The sequence below is a fragment of the Marmota monax genome, unplaced genomic scaffold (genome assembly GCF_021218885.2).
Source record: "Marmota monax isolate L192 unplaced genomic scaffold, Marmota_monax_Labrador192_F-V1.1 WCK01_AAM20220418_F8-fsc00061, whole genome shotgun sequence".
Taxonomy (NCBI): Eukaryota; Metazoa; Chordata; class Mammalia; order Rodentia; family Sciuridae; genus Marmota; species Marmota monax.
Window position 1 is genome coordinate 8,312,649 of NW_026695230.1, and position 17,146 is coordinate 8,329,794.

Below are 17,146 nucleotides of genomic sequence, written 5' to 3' on the forward strand. Positions count from 1 at the left end.
CATAGAAAATATTCAGAAAACTTGGACGGCTCTGGAAATTTGTCTTTTTGAATATGTGGGACAGAGTTCCTGGCCCCCTGAAGATCTATTAAAAGGCATTCAGAGAGCTATTAGGTCTATTCAAATGGAAAATCCCCCTGAGGCTAAGTTAATTTCCTTTCCCTTGAGCCGTTTAAAAACAAAGGTTCTAGGGGCTAAACCGAAAGTTAGGAATGTGACTTTAAACTTGCATGATCACGCTAGCCCGCAGGGAGATTGTAGAGAAGAAGATCATAGAGAAGAAACCTCCGCAGTCCTAGAAAGTCCTCCGGAAGAGATAGACTAGGAAAATCCGGAAGAGATTCTTAGAGAGGCACAGAGTTCTTCTCCACCACGTGGCTTAGAAGCCCAATTTCAAAATGGCAACAGCACATATTCTACCCACGAGTCACAGTCCGAGGGAGAAGAATCAGATGTTGAAATTCAGGACTTACAGAGAAATTTTAACAGGCTGCGTTTAACACCGCCTGCCCAGGCTATTAGAATTCGGCCATTACCTGCTAAAAGGACAAAATTTAACAGGTACTCTGAATTAACAGTGACTTTTCTTACCCCGTTCCAGCAAGGTATTAAGAAAGCACAGGAAGCGGGGGAAGATATTAGCGGTTTTCAACTTTTTCCAGTTTTTGAACAGATTAATGAGCAAGATCAGAGAGTTAGAGTTCATGCTGTAATCCCATTTAAAACCATTAAGGAATTGAAAAGTGCATGCGAGACATATGGCCCGAATACGCCTTTTGTACAGAGCCTAATAGATAATATGTGTTCACAGCCCCTCCCACCTAGTGATTGGATTTCGTTAGCCAGATCTTGTTTGAGTGGAGGAGATTTCTTACTTTAGCATTCTTATTGTACTGATTTTTGTACAGAACAGGCAGAAAAGAATAGAAGACAGAATTTACAAACTCCAGTAGAAATGTTCTTAGGAACGGGTGAATTTGCTGATTTAGAAAGACAGTTAAATTATGAATTTGTAGTATATGATCAAATAACTGATTGTGCTAAACGTGCCTGGAAGCAAATAGTCTCTAAAGACCAATCCAATTTAGTTCTTACCAAAATCAGGCAGGGTGCGAGTGAGCCATACTCAGATTTCATAGCCCAATTGTATCATACTGCAAACATGTCTATCAGGGACCCGGGGGCATGCGAGCTTATTGTTAAACAATTGGCATTTGAAAATGCGAATAAATATTGTCAGGACGTTCTTAGGCCACACCATAAAAAAGGGACAGTTTCTGAGTTTATCCGCTTGTATTCTGAGATAGACTCTGCTCATTTGCAGACAGTAGCCCTAGCTGCGGCACTAAAGGAAACACTAAGGCCGCAGGAATTAGTACGAAAGCCCCGCGGGAGGTGCTATGTTTGCGGGGAAAAATAACCATTTTGCGCGCAAATGTCGAATGCGCAATTTTAAGTTCAGGGCTCCATCTACTGGTGATAATAGATATTGCAGGACTCAACCCCACGTGGCGGATCAAGATGGCGCGGATCAGCCTGCCTTCTTGCCGTCATTTCCTCCTAGCGGGAGAACAAAAAACTTCCGGTCGGCCCCTCCCCAGGCCAGCAACAATACGGGGAATTCAAGCAGAGGTTGCACAGTGTGACGTCACTGGCACTGACCAGGACGGCCCGTGATTTTTACCGGAACGTAGATCGCAGACAGTTTTCTTAGGACCCTCAACGACAGTTGAATTGAATCCTGAATCAGGGCCAAAATAAATCCCTACTGGGATTTTCGGGCTGCTTCCTGATAATACTATAGGTTTAATTTTGGGATGTAATAATTTAAAGGGAGCCATTGAGGTAATTCCTGGTGTGATAGATTCAAAATTTAAAGGACAATTAAATGTTACTGTAAGGTCCAATTATGCCCTAAGGCTCACTCCAAAGGATACATTTGCCCAATTGATTTTATTGCCCTGTGATTCTGAGAAACACCCACCAGTAAATTCAGTTTCTAAACCGCTGGACAGAGTGTACTGGTCGCAGTTAGTGCGACAAGAACGCCCTTTATTAGAACTTAAAATTAGTAATAAGAGGTTCCTAGGAATCCTAGACACAGGGGCCGACATCTCAGTCCTTTCTAGTAGATTCTGGCCTAGGAATTGGCCCTTACATGTAGCACCAGCTAACCTAGAGGGAATTGGACAAATTTCACAGCCTGCTCAAAGTGCCAATTATCTCCGTTGGGAAGATTCTGATGGGAACAGTGGAGTCTTTAAACCTTATGTGTTAGAGTCTTTACCAGCTAACCTATGGGGAAGGGATATTTTAGCCAAAATGGGATTGTTATTAGTTACTCCAAATTCTATAAGGTCAGTTGAGGAAGTTAATCAGAGGTATTTTCCTGGAGATGATAAGGAGACCCTTCAGGGAGAGTATCTGTTTACAAACCAGTCTCCGCGACAAAGATTAGTAAATGCTCCAAGCCAAAATTTTTACTAGGGGCCCTGAGTACTTCACCGATCCCTAAGACAGCTGAAAAAATCACCTGGCTCACAGAAGAGCCTATATGGATTTCTCAGGGGAAAAACTTAAAATAATTTATAGGTTAGTTGAGGAACAACTTCAGGCTGGTCATATAGAACCAACACTTAGTCCTTGGAACACACCTATTTTTTTTATTAAGAAAAAGTCAGGAAATTGGAGATTGCTACAGGATTTAAGGGCGATAAATCATGCAATTCGGCCTATGGGATCATTACAGCCAGGACTTCCTTCCCCCACAGCCATCCCTTTAGATTATAGCTTGATGGTAATAGATTTAAAAGATTGTTTTTTCTCTATAAGGTTACATCCTGGAGATTGTGAAAGATTTGCTTTCATTGTCCTAGCAATTAATTTTAAGAAACCTGTTAAAAGATATTGCTGGAAAGTACTCCCCCAGGGAATGCATAATAGTCCTACCTTGTGCCAAAAATATGTCGACCAGGCGATAGATCCCATAAGAAATAGCTTTCCTGATGCGTATATTATTCATTTTATGTATGATATATTATTGGCTCATGCTAATCCAGAGGTACTTTCAGAAATTTTTACTCAAGAGGCTTTGCTTACAGCAATGGGTTTATGCATTGCTCCTCAAAAAATTCAAAAGATGCCTCCTTTTCATTCAATATCTAGGCCAGATAATTCAAGGACGTACAATCCGTCCTCAAAATCTTCAGATAAGAGTTAAGGAGTTACATACCCTTAAATGATTTTCAAAAGCTATTAGGAGATATTAATTGGCTGAGGCCATCCTTAAAACTAACTACTTCTGATTTAAGTCCTTTATTTCAGATATTACAAGGAAATCCTTCTCCAACCTCTCCACGTCAGCTAACCTTAGAAGCTAAAACAGCTTTAAAAAGAGTTGAAAATGCAATTAAAAATGCACAACTTACTAGAGTTGATCCTAAAGAAATAGTGTATTTATTAATATTTCCAACAGAACATACCCCAACAGGAGCCATATGGCAAAGATTAGGAGTTATTGAGTGGATTTATTTATCCCACTCCCCTCAAAAAACATTAATTCCTTTCCATGACTTTATAGCTCAATTAGTAATTAAAGGCAGAACTAGGATTTTACAATTAATTGGATCTGAGCCTGATATCATAATTATTCCATTTTCTGTTCAACAGACTAATTGGCTTTTTCAAACTTCTAGCTTATGGCAGATAGCTTTTGCTGATTTTCCTGGCCCGATAGATAGCCATTACCCTCGTGATAAGATTATCCAATTTGCATCATTAACGTCACTTATTTTTCCAAAGATTGTACATGCACATCCTATAGATGAAGCTTTATCGGTGTTCACTGATGGTTCAAGCTCAGGTAAAGCAGGTTTTTATAGTCGTGTTCACACAGAGGTAATGCAAACTTCATATACTTCTGCCCAAAGAGCAGAGATTCAAGCTCTGATTTGTGCCTTAAATTACTTTTCAAATGATCCTATTAATATTTATTCTGACAGCTTATATGCAGTTGGAGTTACCAAAAATATTGAAACTTCAGTTATTGGATATACTTCATCACAAGAGTTATTTGAATTATTTCATAATTTACAAAAGGCAGTGCTAATGCGAAAATACCCTTGTTTCATAGGACACATACGAGCTCATACTAATCTTCCAGGACCTTTAGTTTCAGGTAATGACAAAATTGATAAATTAGTAGCTTTTTGTCAACAGATGTCTTCATATGACTGTGCACAAGCTTACCATTCCTTGCATCATCAAAATGCTTCCAGCTTACGTAAAAAATTTAATATTACCAGAGAACAAGCTCGTCAAATTGTAAGCCAATGCCCTAAGTGTGTTATTCACTCTCCATCTCTGCCATCAGGGGTAAATCCCCGTGGATTAAAACCAAATCAAATATGGCAAATGGATGTAACTCATATTCCTCAATTTGGTAAGTAATGTTATGTGCATGTCATAGTGGACACTTATTCAAGATTTATTTTTGCCACAGCACGTACTAAGGAAAATACTCAACATGTAATTTCTCATTGCCTAGCAGCTTTTTCTGTGTTAGGGTGCCCTATGCAGATTAAAACAGATAATGCTCCAGCTTATATAAGCTCTTCTTTTCAACAATTTTGCCAAGAGTTTCAAATTAATCATAAAACAGGAATTCCTTATAACCCCCAAGGTCAAGCCATTGTGGAACGAGCTCATTTATCTATTAAGCTTCAATTACAAAAATTAAAGGGGGGGGAATAGGGTTATGACTCCCCAAAATAGCCTCAATCATGCTTTGTTCGTTTTAAATTTTTTAAACTGTGACGCAGAAGGTCACACTGCTGCTGAGAGACAAATGTCTCCCTCAGTAACAGGCCCTTTAGGCAGAGTTTTGTGGAAAGATTTACAGACTGGTCAGTGGAAAGGCCCGGACCCAGTGATGATGTGGGGCAGAGGTCATGCTTGTATCTTTCCAGAAGGTGCTTTTCATCCTATTTGGGTTCCTGAACGCGCGATCAGACATGGAAGAGATAGAACCGAGATTCAAATGACTGACGATCAACCTGGAGGAGCCCCCATCCAAAAGGAAGAGATATCAGAAAAAGATGAAGAAAAACCAGATTGACCCAGCCGAAAAGCTGATTTCATGGGAAGACGTAAAGAAGCTAACAACACAGGCTTCCCGAATACTTCGACTCCTAGGAAAGAAGAGGACCCCAGTGATGATGGTAGCAACAGTAATTGCCCTGCTGGGCTGTCAGGTAAAGGGGAATCAGATAGACACTTACTGGACATATTTCCCAGATCCACCCCTGGTACACCCAGCTGTGTGGACTGGAGAATCTATTCCAGTATTTACTAATGACTCATTCATGATGGGAGGATTTACAGATACTCATATTACTCCCAATCATGTGACTAGATTTAATTATTCTGGCTACAGTGCCCAATTACCTTTGTGTTGGTCCCACAATAAACATGCTGGCTGTCTGAAAGTATCATTCGAGGAAAAGACAGCTATTGGTAGACCTAGACTGACAAATAATTCTATTTATGGAGACTTAAAACCTTATGCTAGATCAGTAATTAAGATGGGACTTTCCCATAACAAACCAGTCATTTTTACAAAACCTCCACGGTTACCCCACTGTCCAAATAGTTCTACAATTGATATTGGCACCTTTCCTAGATGGATGGATTGTGTAAATACTTTTCCTGTACAACACAAGGTGTCTAAAGATAGTGGGTATATTTTATACTGGTCTCCAAAAATTGATAAGAGACAATTACAAAGAAATTCTGCTATGACATCTGCAGGATTTGTTAGTAATATTTTGACTTATAGTGAGGGTGGTATTCAAAAACATGTTTGGCACTTAATTGCTGCCTCAGAATTCTTACATTTTACAGACAAGCCTTTACCAAAATTTGTTGGCAAGAACTGTAAGGAGGGATCTTGCTATGGCTTACGAGCCTGTGTCCAATCTCCTTATGTTTTAATTATTGGAAATGTAAAAGTTAAATGGATAGATGACAGATATATTGTTACTTGTAACAAATGTAACCTAACCAATTGAATTACTAGGTATAATGGAGGAAAAGGAGTGCTGGTACTTCATCAGTCCTCTTTTGTTTTATTACCTGCTAATATTTCAGAGCCATGGTATGCTGATACTGGTTTACAAGTCTTGCAGCAAATTCATGCCCAGCTAGCAAGACCTAAACGTGCTATTGGAATTATAATTGTTGGTGTTTTGGCGCTAGTCTCTTTTATTGCCTCCACTGTCTCTGCGTCTCTGACATTGTCTCAAAATATTCAGCATGCACAATTTCTTAATAATTTAGCTCAAAATACTTCCAAGGCTCTGCGTAATCAAGTAAACGTTGATGAAAGGATTGAGACTAAATTAAACGCCTTAGAGGTGACTGTTATAGACATAGGTAATGAACTTTCAGCTTTAAAATTTAAAGAAAGGCTTAAATGCCATGCAAATTGTAAATATGTGTGTGTTACAGCTGCCAAGTACAATGCTTCTCTCTGGGATTGGGAGAAGGTTAAAAACCATTTGTTAGGTATTTGGCAAAATAGTAATAATAGCTTGGATATTCTGGAACTTCATCACCATATCCAAGACATTCAAAATAATAAAGCTGATTTTTCGGATCCTTCTTGTTTGGCTAACCAAATATTGAAGGAGTTAAATGGATTTAACCCTGGAAATATTCTTAAACACTCGGCCTGGTACATTATTGGATTGTTCTCTTTGCTGTTAATTCTCTTTTGTGTTGTAATTATAGGATGGCGAGTCTTCGGAACATGAATACAGAAACTCCAAAGAGTAAACCACTGCCTCATTTTTAAGAAAAAAAAGGGGGGATATGTGGGGAGCCATTCTCACACGTGATTGGGCAACTCCCGGATTGGGTGTGAGGCGCTCTGGCTAAACTGTGTTGGAGCTTTCCCTACCCTCTCCTGGTGTGAGAGCCTGTCCGTGTGGGGGTGTGACTGACCACTGACCCTGGGGCCAATCACTGACCCTGACTTTGGAGTGCTGCCCCCCTCAACCTTCATTGGATGGAATTCTCCCCTGAATTTCTTGTTCCCCAATAAAAGGCCACTCCCTGGCATGCTCTCTCTCTCTCTCCTGCTAGCCCTGAGTAATTCCTGCTGCCCTACCGGGTGGTTTGAGGTGTGAGCCAGAGGGAGAGCCGTCCCGGACCTGGTCATAGAAAAAGGTAATTGAGTCTGTGTGTTTATTTTGATCTCACTAGCTAACTTTTATGCCAAGAACCTCTTTAATGAAACCAGTGTGCTGGTCACTTGGTGGAAGTAGCTGCTCATTCAATGGTCCAGTACAAATTAGAGGAGACCATTGTTTTGGACTGAGATCCTGCATCAGGCCCTAACAGACCAGACCAAATCTAAATGGTGTTCTCATACTAGGTACCACATAATTAAATTAAAATTTTAAACAAGTCAATTTTTCACAACAAACAAACAACAACAACAACAAAAAAAAAAAAAACCCCGGAGATTTACAGCCATCAATCAAAGGGGATCCAGTCAAGCTTTTGGATGAAGATCCCTCAGCTTTAATCCATACAAGGAAAGAATGATAACAACAGATCCACTTTTTATACTATGCCCTTTCCTTTTGTTTGTTAAAGTTAATTGACATACCAAATCACCTCGCCTACCTATCTCCTCCTCCTCCTCCTCCTCCTCCTCCTTCTTTTGTAATGAAAACACTTAAAATCAATTATTTTGGAAATTTTGAAATATATAATACAGACTTGAATTATTTTATTTATTTATTGTTCTTTTTAGATATACATGACAGTAGGGCATATTTTGACATGTATTCATGGAGTATAACTTATTCTAATTAGGACCAGTTCTTGTAGTTGTACATGCTGTGGAGTTTTATTGGTCATGTATTCATATATGAACATAGGAAAGTTATATCCGATTCATTCTACTCTTTCCTATTCCCATCTCCCTCCCTTCATTCCCCTTTGTCTAATCCAAAGTACCTCTATTCTTCCCTCCCCTACCCTTATTATGTGTTAGCATCCACATATCAGAGAGAACATTTGACCTTTGGTTTTTTTTTTTTTGATTGGCTTATTTCACTTAGCAGGGAAGTTTTCAGTGCCCTCCATTTACTGGTAAATGCCATGATTTCATTTTTCTTTATGGCTGAGTAATATTCCATTATGTATATATACCACAGTTTCTTCATCTGTTCATCTGTTGAAAGGCACCTAGGTTGGTTCCATAGCTTAGCTATTGTGAATTGAGCTACTATAAACATCGATGTGGCTGTGGCACTGTAGTATGTGGATATTAAGACCTTTGGATATAAGCAAAAGAATGGGTTAACTAGGTCAAATGGTGGTTCCATTCCAAGTTTTCTGAGGAATCTCCATACTGCTTTCCATAGTGAATGGTTGCACTAATTCGCATTCCCACCAGCAATGTATGAGTGTACCTTTTCCCCACATCCTCACCAACATTGTTACTTGTATTCTTGTTAATTGCCATTCTGACTGGAGTGAGAAAGAATCTCAGTGTATTTTTAATTTGCATTCCTCTAATTGTTAGAGATGTTGAACATTTTTTTATATATTTGTTGACCATTTGTATTTCTTGAACTCCCTGTTCAGTTCCTTTGCCCATTTATGATAGGGCTATTTGGGTTTTTTGGTGCTAAGTTTTTTTTTAATATTTATTTTTTAGTTGTAGTTGAACACAATATCTTTATTTTATTTATTTATGTTTATGTGGTGCTGAGGATCGAACCCAGGGCCTCTCACGTGCGAGGCAAGCATTCTACCGCTGAGCCACAACCCCAGCCCCTGATGCTAAGTTTTTTGAGTTCTTTCTATATCTTGGCGATTAATACTCTGAGGTGCAGGTGGCAAAGATTTTCTCCCATTTTGTAAAAATGTGTGACTTAGGCCATTTATTGATTCTTTATTTATTTATTTGTGCTTTAGGAGTTTTGTTGAGGAAGTCGGTTCCTAAACTGGCACTACTACATTTTCTTCTAGTAGATGCAGGGTCTCAATTCAGCCTTTTAAAAAGAAGGAATGTACGAATATATAACAACAAATCCCATTATTATGTACAAGTGTAAGGCACCAATAAAAATGTGGAATAAAAAAGTAATAAAACTGAAATTCTGATTGGTCATAATGTGTTGCCTTGATAATAATATTTTTACTAATCTTTCTGCTTTCTGGAAAGTATAAATTATTGTGTGTTTCCTTAGTTAATCTGGAAGAGCTAAAATTCATTAAGTGCTTTATGTGCATTCAAAACTAATTAAAACCCCTTTTAGTATCAATCATTTAATCTCACAACTCTATAAAGTAAAATCATTATTTTACTTACTTATATTTAAGGAGTTTCCCATCATTCTTCCTGCTGACCCTCAAAGACTGGGGCTTATGTCTGAGATGCCACTCTTAGCCATGTTACTGTGGACTTCTTTATTTTTTCTGATTTTTGTTTTTCTAGTTTTTAATAGAATTAAGCGCTATTGTTCTCTTCTTCCACTTAAATTAATAGTAAGAAAAAAAATGTGTGGCTTAGGCCTCTCAAGCAGCCTGGTCATACATGGTTTCTAGTGAAAAATTACTACTAATTTATTATTCACACCCAGTTATTTTTTAGAGTGAGAGGAGGTGCTACGTTAATATGTAAGCTGGGAAAGTGGCATCAACAGAGATTACTCTATTCAAACTAGGACACTTGGCTTCTTGGAGGAGTCTTGGGAAATTCCCTGCAGGCCTAGAGACTCAAAAAACTCTTTTTTTCAGGAAAAACAAGAGAAAATAGCTAACTGCCCTTGTGTAAATTATTCTAAGCTCAGCACTGCAAAAAACTGTGTGTCCCTTTCTGGGAAGCAGAACACATTAAGTAATAAAGGAAGAGAACATTCAATGCTTATGAAAGTCTCTGAAGAGTTCCTCCTGGCACCTAGAAATTTTCCTGGCTTGCTTTCTTTTTATCAGAGAGGAGAAGCACTTGAATGAGTGAAAAAGTAGAGAGTGATTTTCCAGCGTCAAAGGGTCTTAAGGGAGTAAAGTAATTGTGACTATCGCTGGCTCACAATTTCTATTCCCAGGAAAGTAGGAAAAAAGGGGTCTGGATATAATAAGTCCTCTCCTATGAAGCGGTCTCCCGAAGCATGCCCATGACTTGACTGTGGGTAGTTGACAACATTCCTCCTCTTCATTCTCTCTCTCTGTTCACTCCTAGGACCAAGTGAGCCAAGACAACTTGGAGCTTACTTGAACTATTGGGAATCTCACCTTTCCAAGGATTTGTGTAGGGACTACTCAAATATTGTTTATCATTGCTTTGGATAAGAACCAAAGGGACAGGAAAAATTCTTTGATAGGTATCTGTCTTATAACTTTCACCTCATTGTGCCTAAAAAAATTAAAATGAGGCCCAGACCTAGAAAAAGACATCATCCCTAATTTCAACAGATTCTAAACGTAAGACAGTGATTCTCTAACGTGGTGTCAATCCTTGCCTGATTTCCTTTATCTCGAGTTGATTTGCTTCATTATGCATCCTCTTTCTAATATCCAACTCGTAACTCCTTCAGTTTTGTAACAAAATTGAAAGCATTTCACCTTCATTCTTCTCTGGGTTACTAGATGAGTGTAAGTCCCATCTCCTTACTAGTTGTTATATATCATCTTCCAGTATCTCTTCTATCAAGTCTCCATGATTTGCTTGCATCGGTCTTGGAGATTACTAGTATCTCTAATACAATGCCCACTTTCTTTTCTCCCAGCAAACATTCCAGGCAAAAATCCTGAGCTATCACAACCTGGGCTGGGCCTTGGTTTCTACGTGAGAAGGACCAGTTCTGGTGTCCTCTGGGTTCCCACGTCATCTCTGCCCCATCACACACATGTTATTCTTTCTTCTCTAGGAAAATCTAATTGTCATTAAAATTTTCCATTTGGATGAAGGGATAGGTATTGGTGGGCTTGATTCTGGTCCCTCATGGAGGACTGCTTACCTTGCTCATTGTGCAGCAGGGAAGTCCTAACATAGAACACTATGTTTTGGGACAAAGTGCTGTCAGAACACTGACAAGCACTATTTCCTTGTTCCTGTCACAGGAAGTTATTCCCCTGTTGGTACAAGGCCAGCCTGTGTGGCAGTTTCTGAACTCTTGGTGTCTGGACTCCTGTAATATATGTTGTTTATTACCTCTGGCCTATCGTGACTATTGTATGTAAGTTAGCATATATCCACTATAAAAGCTATTTTTGCTGCTCAATAAAGCAGATGGAGTTCTCTGAAACTGTCTCTGGAGGGGTTTCTCCATGCCCTCAAGCTTCAGATGATGCTAGAAGGGCAGATCCCACAGCTGGGTAGGGATGGGATAAATGAGAAGACAGTGGATTGTAGTTCCTTGATAGCATCTGCATAAAGGTTCTTCCCCAAATACTCTTACTAAACTTATATAATAAAGCACAGTCTTGCTTTCCTGACTACAACAGTACCCTCCCAGCATTCTTGTGCTGCAACCCAGCTCTCTCTGATGCCTTCCTGAATCTACTACTTTGATAATTAGTATCCAGTGGGCCATTTTCTGACTATCTTTATCATGTATCAAATCTACATGACTTTGTAGCAAATTTCTATACTACTGTTCAACATTCCTGGATTATAGCATCCTTCAGATATAACCTGCCATGTGATCTTCCGTAGCAACTCATCACAAATACACTGGCATCTGGAAGATTTCTTTTTTCAGTGCTGAAAACATCCACATGGATGCTAACAGTTTTATTTTCCTGGGTTGTCTATTTTTTTCTTTACCTACTCCTGTACCCTAAGTCCCAGTTCATGTCCCTTGCGGTGGAACCAGCTCAGCTGTTCCATTTGCTCTGTATTCTTACATTCTTCACAAGATCAAAGCTATTTTTTCCAATATTGACTACCCTTTACCTCAAATTGTCAGTACATTATTATGTAGAGGGAGAAAACCTTTGCCAGTCAGTAGTAATATGGGAAATAGGCAGAAAACCCCAACTTGCTACACTCCTGAAAGTTGTCAGATTGCATCATCTGGGAAAATCAAGACCCTATGTGTGAAGAGACGTCTGGATGCTGGATTCTGACCAAAAGGAATTGTGCAAGAGGGAGAAGAGGTTTGCTCCATTAGAAAGCGCCAGTATATAAATACCAGCCACATCTCTCCAACAGGTGGCACAGGCAGCAGCTGCAGCTTTACTCAGCAGGAACCACAGCCCAGGGTGAGGTGTTAGAACTTTTCAACCATTTTACTCTGACAATTCTCTTTTTCCACCAGTGTTCTTGTGCTGCACCTCAGCTTTCTCTCTCTACATCCTTCCTAAAACTAATATTCTGATAATTAAAATTCACTAGATGTGAATACTTTTCAGGGTAGAGTTCTGTTGTGTGCATCTGTGTGAATTCAGTGGTGATTACAATAGGCATTATATTAATATTTATTGATGATTTAACTCATCTCATATTACAGAGAGGAATGTATCAAAATCCCCAAATGCTTATTTGGAAATTTCCTGTACAGTGGAGGTTTAGGGCTGATAAGGAATGACTGAAATGGGAAGTAGTTTATTCTAACAGTGCATTGCAATCTCTAAGACACTGGATTCTAATAAGATTGATGAAAATGAAGGATCAAACCTTTTGAAAACCTATTTACCTCTCATCTCTCTCTCTACACACACACACACACACACACACGCATGTTTGTGTGTAAAATTGATTGAGGTTTATTATTGGAATGCAATGATGAATCAACACTACAAAATATAAAAATCCCTCCAAAAACACGAATCATTCTAGGTTGTGTTTCTTTGACTCTGCAGCAAAATGAAGCTTTTAATTAGCATCATTTTTTGCTTCCTGGTCCTGGGAGTTAACAGCCAAAGATGGGGCGAATTCCTCAAGCAAGCTGGTCAAGGTAAGGATCAAAGGATGGGGGCAGGAGGCTACATCTGGCTCAGGTGATTCACCTGAGCAGACATCCCCACTGTCAAAGTCACAGCTGGATAGAGAAGGAACTTTTTTTGTTTCTTAATTGTAGTAGTTCATGGAGCTTTTCTGGCTACCTTTTTCACTCTTTTATGGGGATCACTAGGCTAGAGGCCACTTAAAGTTTGAGAGGCAGCTTTTCAGCAACAATATAGGTAAGCTCTGGAATTTGGTGGTGTTCTCCTAAAACACGTGGGGCTCTACTGCCCCCTAGTGGGAATCCAGGGATAGCTTATTTCTAAGTCAAGGCCATCTATCCTTGGTTTGCATCCACATGTTTGTGGGAATGCTGAGCAGAATCAGTGCAGTCTCAACCACATAGTAAGAGCAACCACGATTAACTAAGCTCTTAATATGGGCTAGACACTGTACTACGAGTAATAAATGAATTAGTGTTTATCTTTTAATCCCTGCGATGTAGTCACCATTCTTACCCCTTACTAGAGAAACTAAGGCACACAAGAGCCTAAGGTACCTGATAAAACCCCAAAGAAGAGTAGGATTGAACTTAGGTAGATTTCCTAGAATTTTATCTACTGCTTATAGACAGTATTGAGGGATTGTGCATAATATTCCGTTCTTTACCCGAGAAATGGTAAATGGTTGGGATGGGGTACCTTTGGGAGGTAACTCTAGTTCCTCTGTCCACAACAGAAGATGCAATGAATTTCCTCCCCAATGGTTCTATTAGGAACAAGACATCACCAGGAAACCAACAGCATGGGAAAAATACTTCCTTAGCCATAATGGCAAGATTTTGTTTTCAAAATGTAGTATTTAAAATTTTAACTGTTGGGGTTGGGGATCAAGTTAGTGGTACAATGCTTCCCCAGCATGCCTGAGGCCTTGGGTTCAATACTCAGTACTGAAAAAAATTTTCAGGTATTATTAATTTTCTGCAATACTTTCTGAATAATTATTTTAAGGATTTGCTGTTGATCCATCTAGATTCTCACACATCCAGCTAAAAATACCTTTTTTTTTTTTTTTTGCCATGCTAGGGATCAAACTCAATACCTCACAATGCTCTATTGACTCCTTAGATCAATGTTCTTTCATTTTATTAGGGAGGACACTGAAGTTTTGAACCTGATTTGGTTTATTTAAATCTCTCTTAGAGAACTCACCTTTGTCACCTCTGTTTGGATTCTGATAGTCATTCAGGCTCAAATATAGCCTGGACATTCAGATGTACTCAAGATAGGACTGTCCTCACTCTGCTCATGAGGATGACTTTCTCCCATTGCCTAGGTTTGGAGAGGTCATATGTATGTCATAGCCTCCCTCAGAACCTCGTGTTCTCACACTTAGTCAGAAGGGTCCCTGGATCTTTCCAGATACAGGACCATTATGCAATGAATATCCCTTAAAGACCATCCCACATCTTTACATGCACCACACACAGTCAAAAACAAAATAGCAACAGACAAAGAATGGAATCAAACAGAACAAAACTTGTATCGAGTGTGATTCTCATTACCTTAACTCAGTATAAAAAGAAATACTCCTTTTAAGCCAATATTCATTCCGAGGGCTTTGTCAAAGGCTGAAATCTTCTGACTTGGAGGAAAAATTTTTACTTCTCTAATTTGCCAGGGCATGATCATTGTCATCATTTTCTTTCCTTTCCAGGGACTAGAGACATGTGGCGAGCTTACTCTGACATGCGGGAAGCCAATTACAAAAATTCAGACAAGTACTTCCATGCCCGAGGGAACTATGATGCCGCCCGTAGGGGACCTGGGGGTGCCTGGGCTGCTAAAGTGATCAGGTAAGGCAGGTTCCCAGGGATGCCAGGCCTGGGTGAGCAGAGCTTGACTGCCTTGGATAGTCAGGAGGGGACTCTCTTCTGAGCAGCCAAGTTTCCCGTGGAGGCTGTGGCCCCTCCTCTTCTTGCCCATTCTCTGGAGATTTTCTCTGAGTCAGTGCTTGATGTGGGCTCTGAGTGGCTGGTGGGCCTGAATGATTCCCAACCCTCCTTCTTGGGTGCTGTTCTTCTCAGGTTGACCAGCCTGGGCTGAGTAGGGCTGTGCCAGGGAGGGGCAGTATTTACCCCCCTTTCCTTGGCTTTCCTGGACTCTTCTCAGAGCCTTTACTTTGAAAGGGTGGGACTGTTGCTTATTAGCCCAATGATTAATCTCCTTCCTGCCTGCCTTGATTACAGTAATGCCAGAGAGAATATTCAGAGATTGACAGGCCATGGAGCAAAGGACTCAAAGGCTGACCAGTTTGCCAACGAATGGGGCCGGAGTGGCAAAGACCCCAATCACTTCAGACCTGCTGGCCTGCCTAAGAAGTACTGAGTGTCTTCTCTCTGCTCTCCAGAAATCTAGCTGTGAACTGACAGCAGAGAAATTTGTTGAAGTAGTTACTGAATTCTTTATGCCTAATACTAGAACACATAAAAGTGCTTAATAAATGCTCATGAAATCCAATTTGTCACTGTAATAAGAGCCTGTGATGGTGTTACTGGGAACACTGGCCATGGGGTGATCATAAAACATCATTGTTTTGATTTTATAAAAAAAAAAGAGATAAGGCACTAGTTTTAAAAAAAAATTGGGGATAAAGTATATGTTCATACATGGGCCACAACATGGATCAACATAAGCCTATATTGTATATTCTGTAAATCGGATCCTATGGGCTGCTTCAGCATTAAAGTTTGAAACTAGAAACAAATAAATCAACACATTCTTAGAAAAATATAACTTACAAAGACAGAAGAAGAAAATGAAAATCTGGATCTCATTATTTTGAAAGATTGAATCTTCCCATAAAGAAATTCGTATGTCTAGATGGGTCTGTTTATCCCTTCAAAAAGGTAAATAGTTCCTATTTTGTACAAAAAATTCTAGAGTAGAAGAGAAATATTCCCCAACCTTTTCTACTAGGGTAGAAAAACCAACAGCAACAACACACACACACACACACACACACACAGAGAATGAATTTAAAAAAACAAAGTACCTGGGTTACTATGGATTGGCCCTGGCAGAGACCATCTCCAGGGTCAAAGTATATCCTGAGGTGATAATAATCCCCAAAGTCCTTGGCATCTTGGAGAGAGGTGTTTTCAGAAACCTTACACAGATCTTTCCCAAATCAGACCCTCTCCCTAGGACTTGTGGTCCACACGTCTGTTTTTAGTAGACTGATTCTAGGCTTCACATTCAGGCAGCTTCTCTCTCTAGTCATATGTTCTTTGCCCTTCTCAGCCTCCCAAGATTCTGAGTTCCACATTGTTCTCTCTCCTTGCCATAGAGGCCTAGTTCCAGGAATCTCTCTTCTCGCCCATCCTCTCCTACCTGAAACCAATGTTGACCACTCCTGGTTCGTGATATTAAGAAATGCCACTTAAAGATATTTCCCTTCTCTCTGGCCATACTATTTTTTTTAAAACTGAAGATGGAACCCAGGGGTACTTTACCTAACTAAGCCACATTCCCAGCCAGTTTTATTTTTAGTTTGAGACAGGATCTTGTTAATTTGCTACAGCCTTGCTAAGTTGCTGAAGCTAGCCTCAAACTTGCAATCCTTCTCCCTCAGCCTCCAGAGTTGCTGGGTTTACAGGTGTGAATGACCACACTGGGTTATCCCCACTTCTTCACTCAGGCCATGTTCCATTCTCAGTGCCTACTATCTGGAACCGTGAATGCCTCCCCAACACTCTCTTCAGGACTTCTTGAGAATCTGTGTCCTCCCTGGTCAAAATCAGTGGTAGATATGTTAGTTCTCCTGATGATTGGTCTTCTGACACTAGTTAATAGAAGAATAACATGATAACTACTTGGCTTCCATTCATGTCAAGATGACTATGGGTCAGGCACTCCTCTAAGTGCTTTCTTGTGTTATCCCGTTGGATCTTCACACTTTGATTATCCCTCTAGGGGAAATTGAGGCACAAATAGTTTAAATAACATATCCAAATCACATTGCTAATTTAATGCTAGAGCCAACCTTCTTTTTTTAAATTTTTTTATTGTTGGTTGTTCAAAACATTACACAGTTCTTGATATATCATATTTCACACTTTGATTCAAGTGGGTTATGAACTCCCATTTTTACCCCGTATACAAATTGCGGAATCACATCAGT

General features: G+C 39.7%; 1 protein-coding gene across 4 annotated transcripts; it reads left to right on the forward strand.

Annotated features, from left to right (window-relative positions):
• Window positions 1-393: 393 nt before the first annotated feature.
• LOC124088482 (serum amyloid A-3 protein) lies at window positions 394-15,483 on the forward strand. 4 transcript variants are annotated; one of them, XM_046438130.2, is made up of 6 exons: window positions 404-561; window positions 4,968-7,227; window positions 12,233-12,282; window positions 12,883-12,977; window positions 14,681-14,819; window positions 15,213-15,483. In XM_046438130.2, exons 4-6 carry the CDS (start codon window positions 12,887-12,889, stop codon window positions 15,349-15,351), a joined length of 369 nt encoding a protein of 122 aa, XP_046294086.1. In that variant the 5' UTR covers window positions 404-561; window positions 4,968-7,227; window positions 12,233-12,282; window positions 12,883-12,886; the 3' UTR covers window positions 15,352-15,483. The 4 variants fall into 4 exon arrangements, 3 of the variants coding, with proteins under 3 accessions (XP_046294087.1, XP_046294086.1, XP_046294085.1); XM_046438131.2 differs by lacking the exon at window positions 12,233-12,282 and having other exon boundaries at window positions 403-561; XM_046438129.2 differs by lacking the exons at window positions 404-561; window positions 4,968-7,227 and having other exon boundaries at window positions 11,531-12,282.
• Window positions 15,484-17,146: the final 1,663 nt, after the last annotated feature.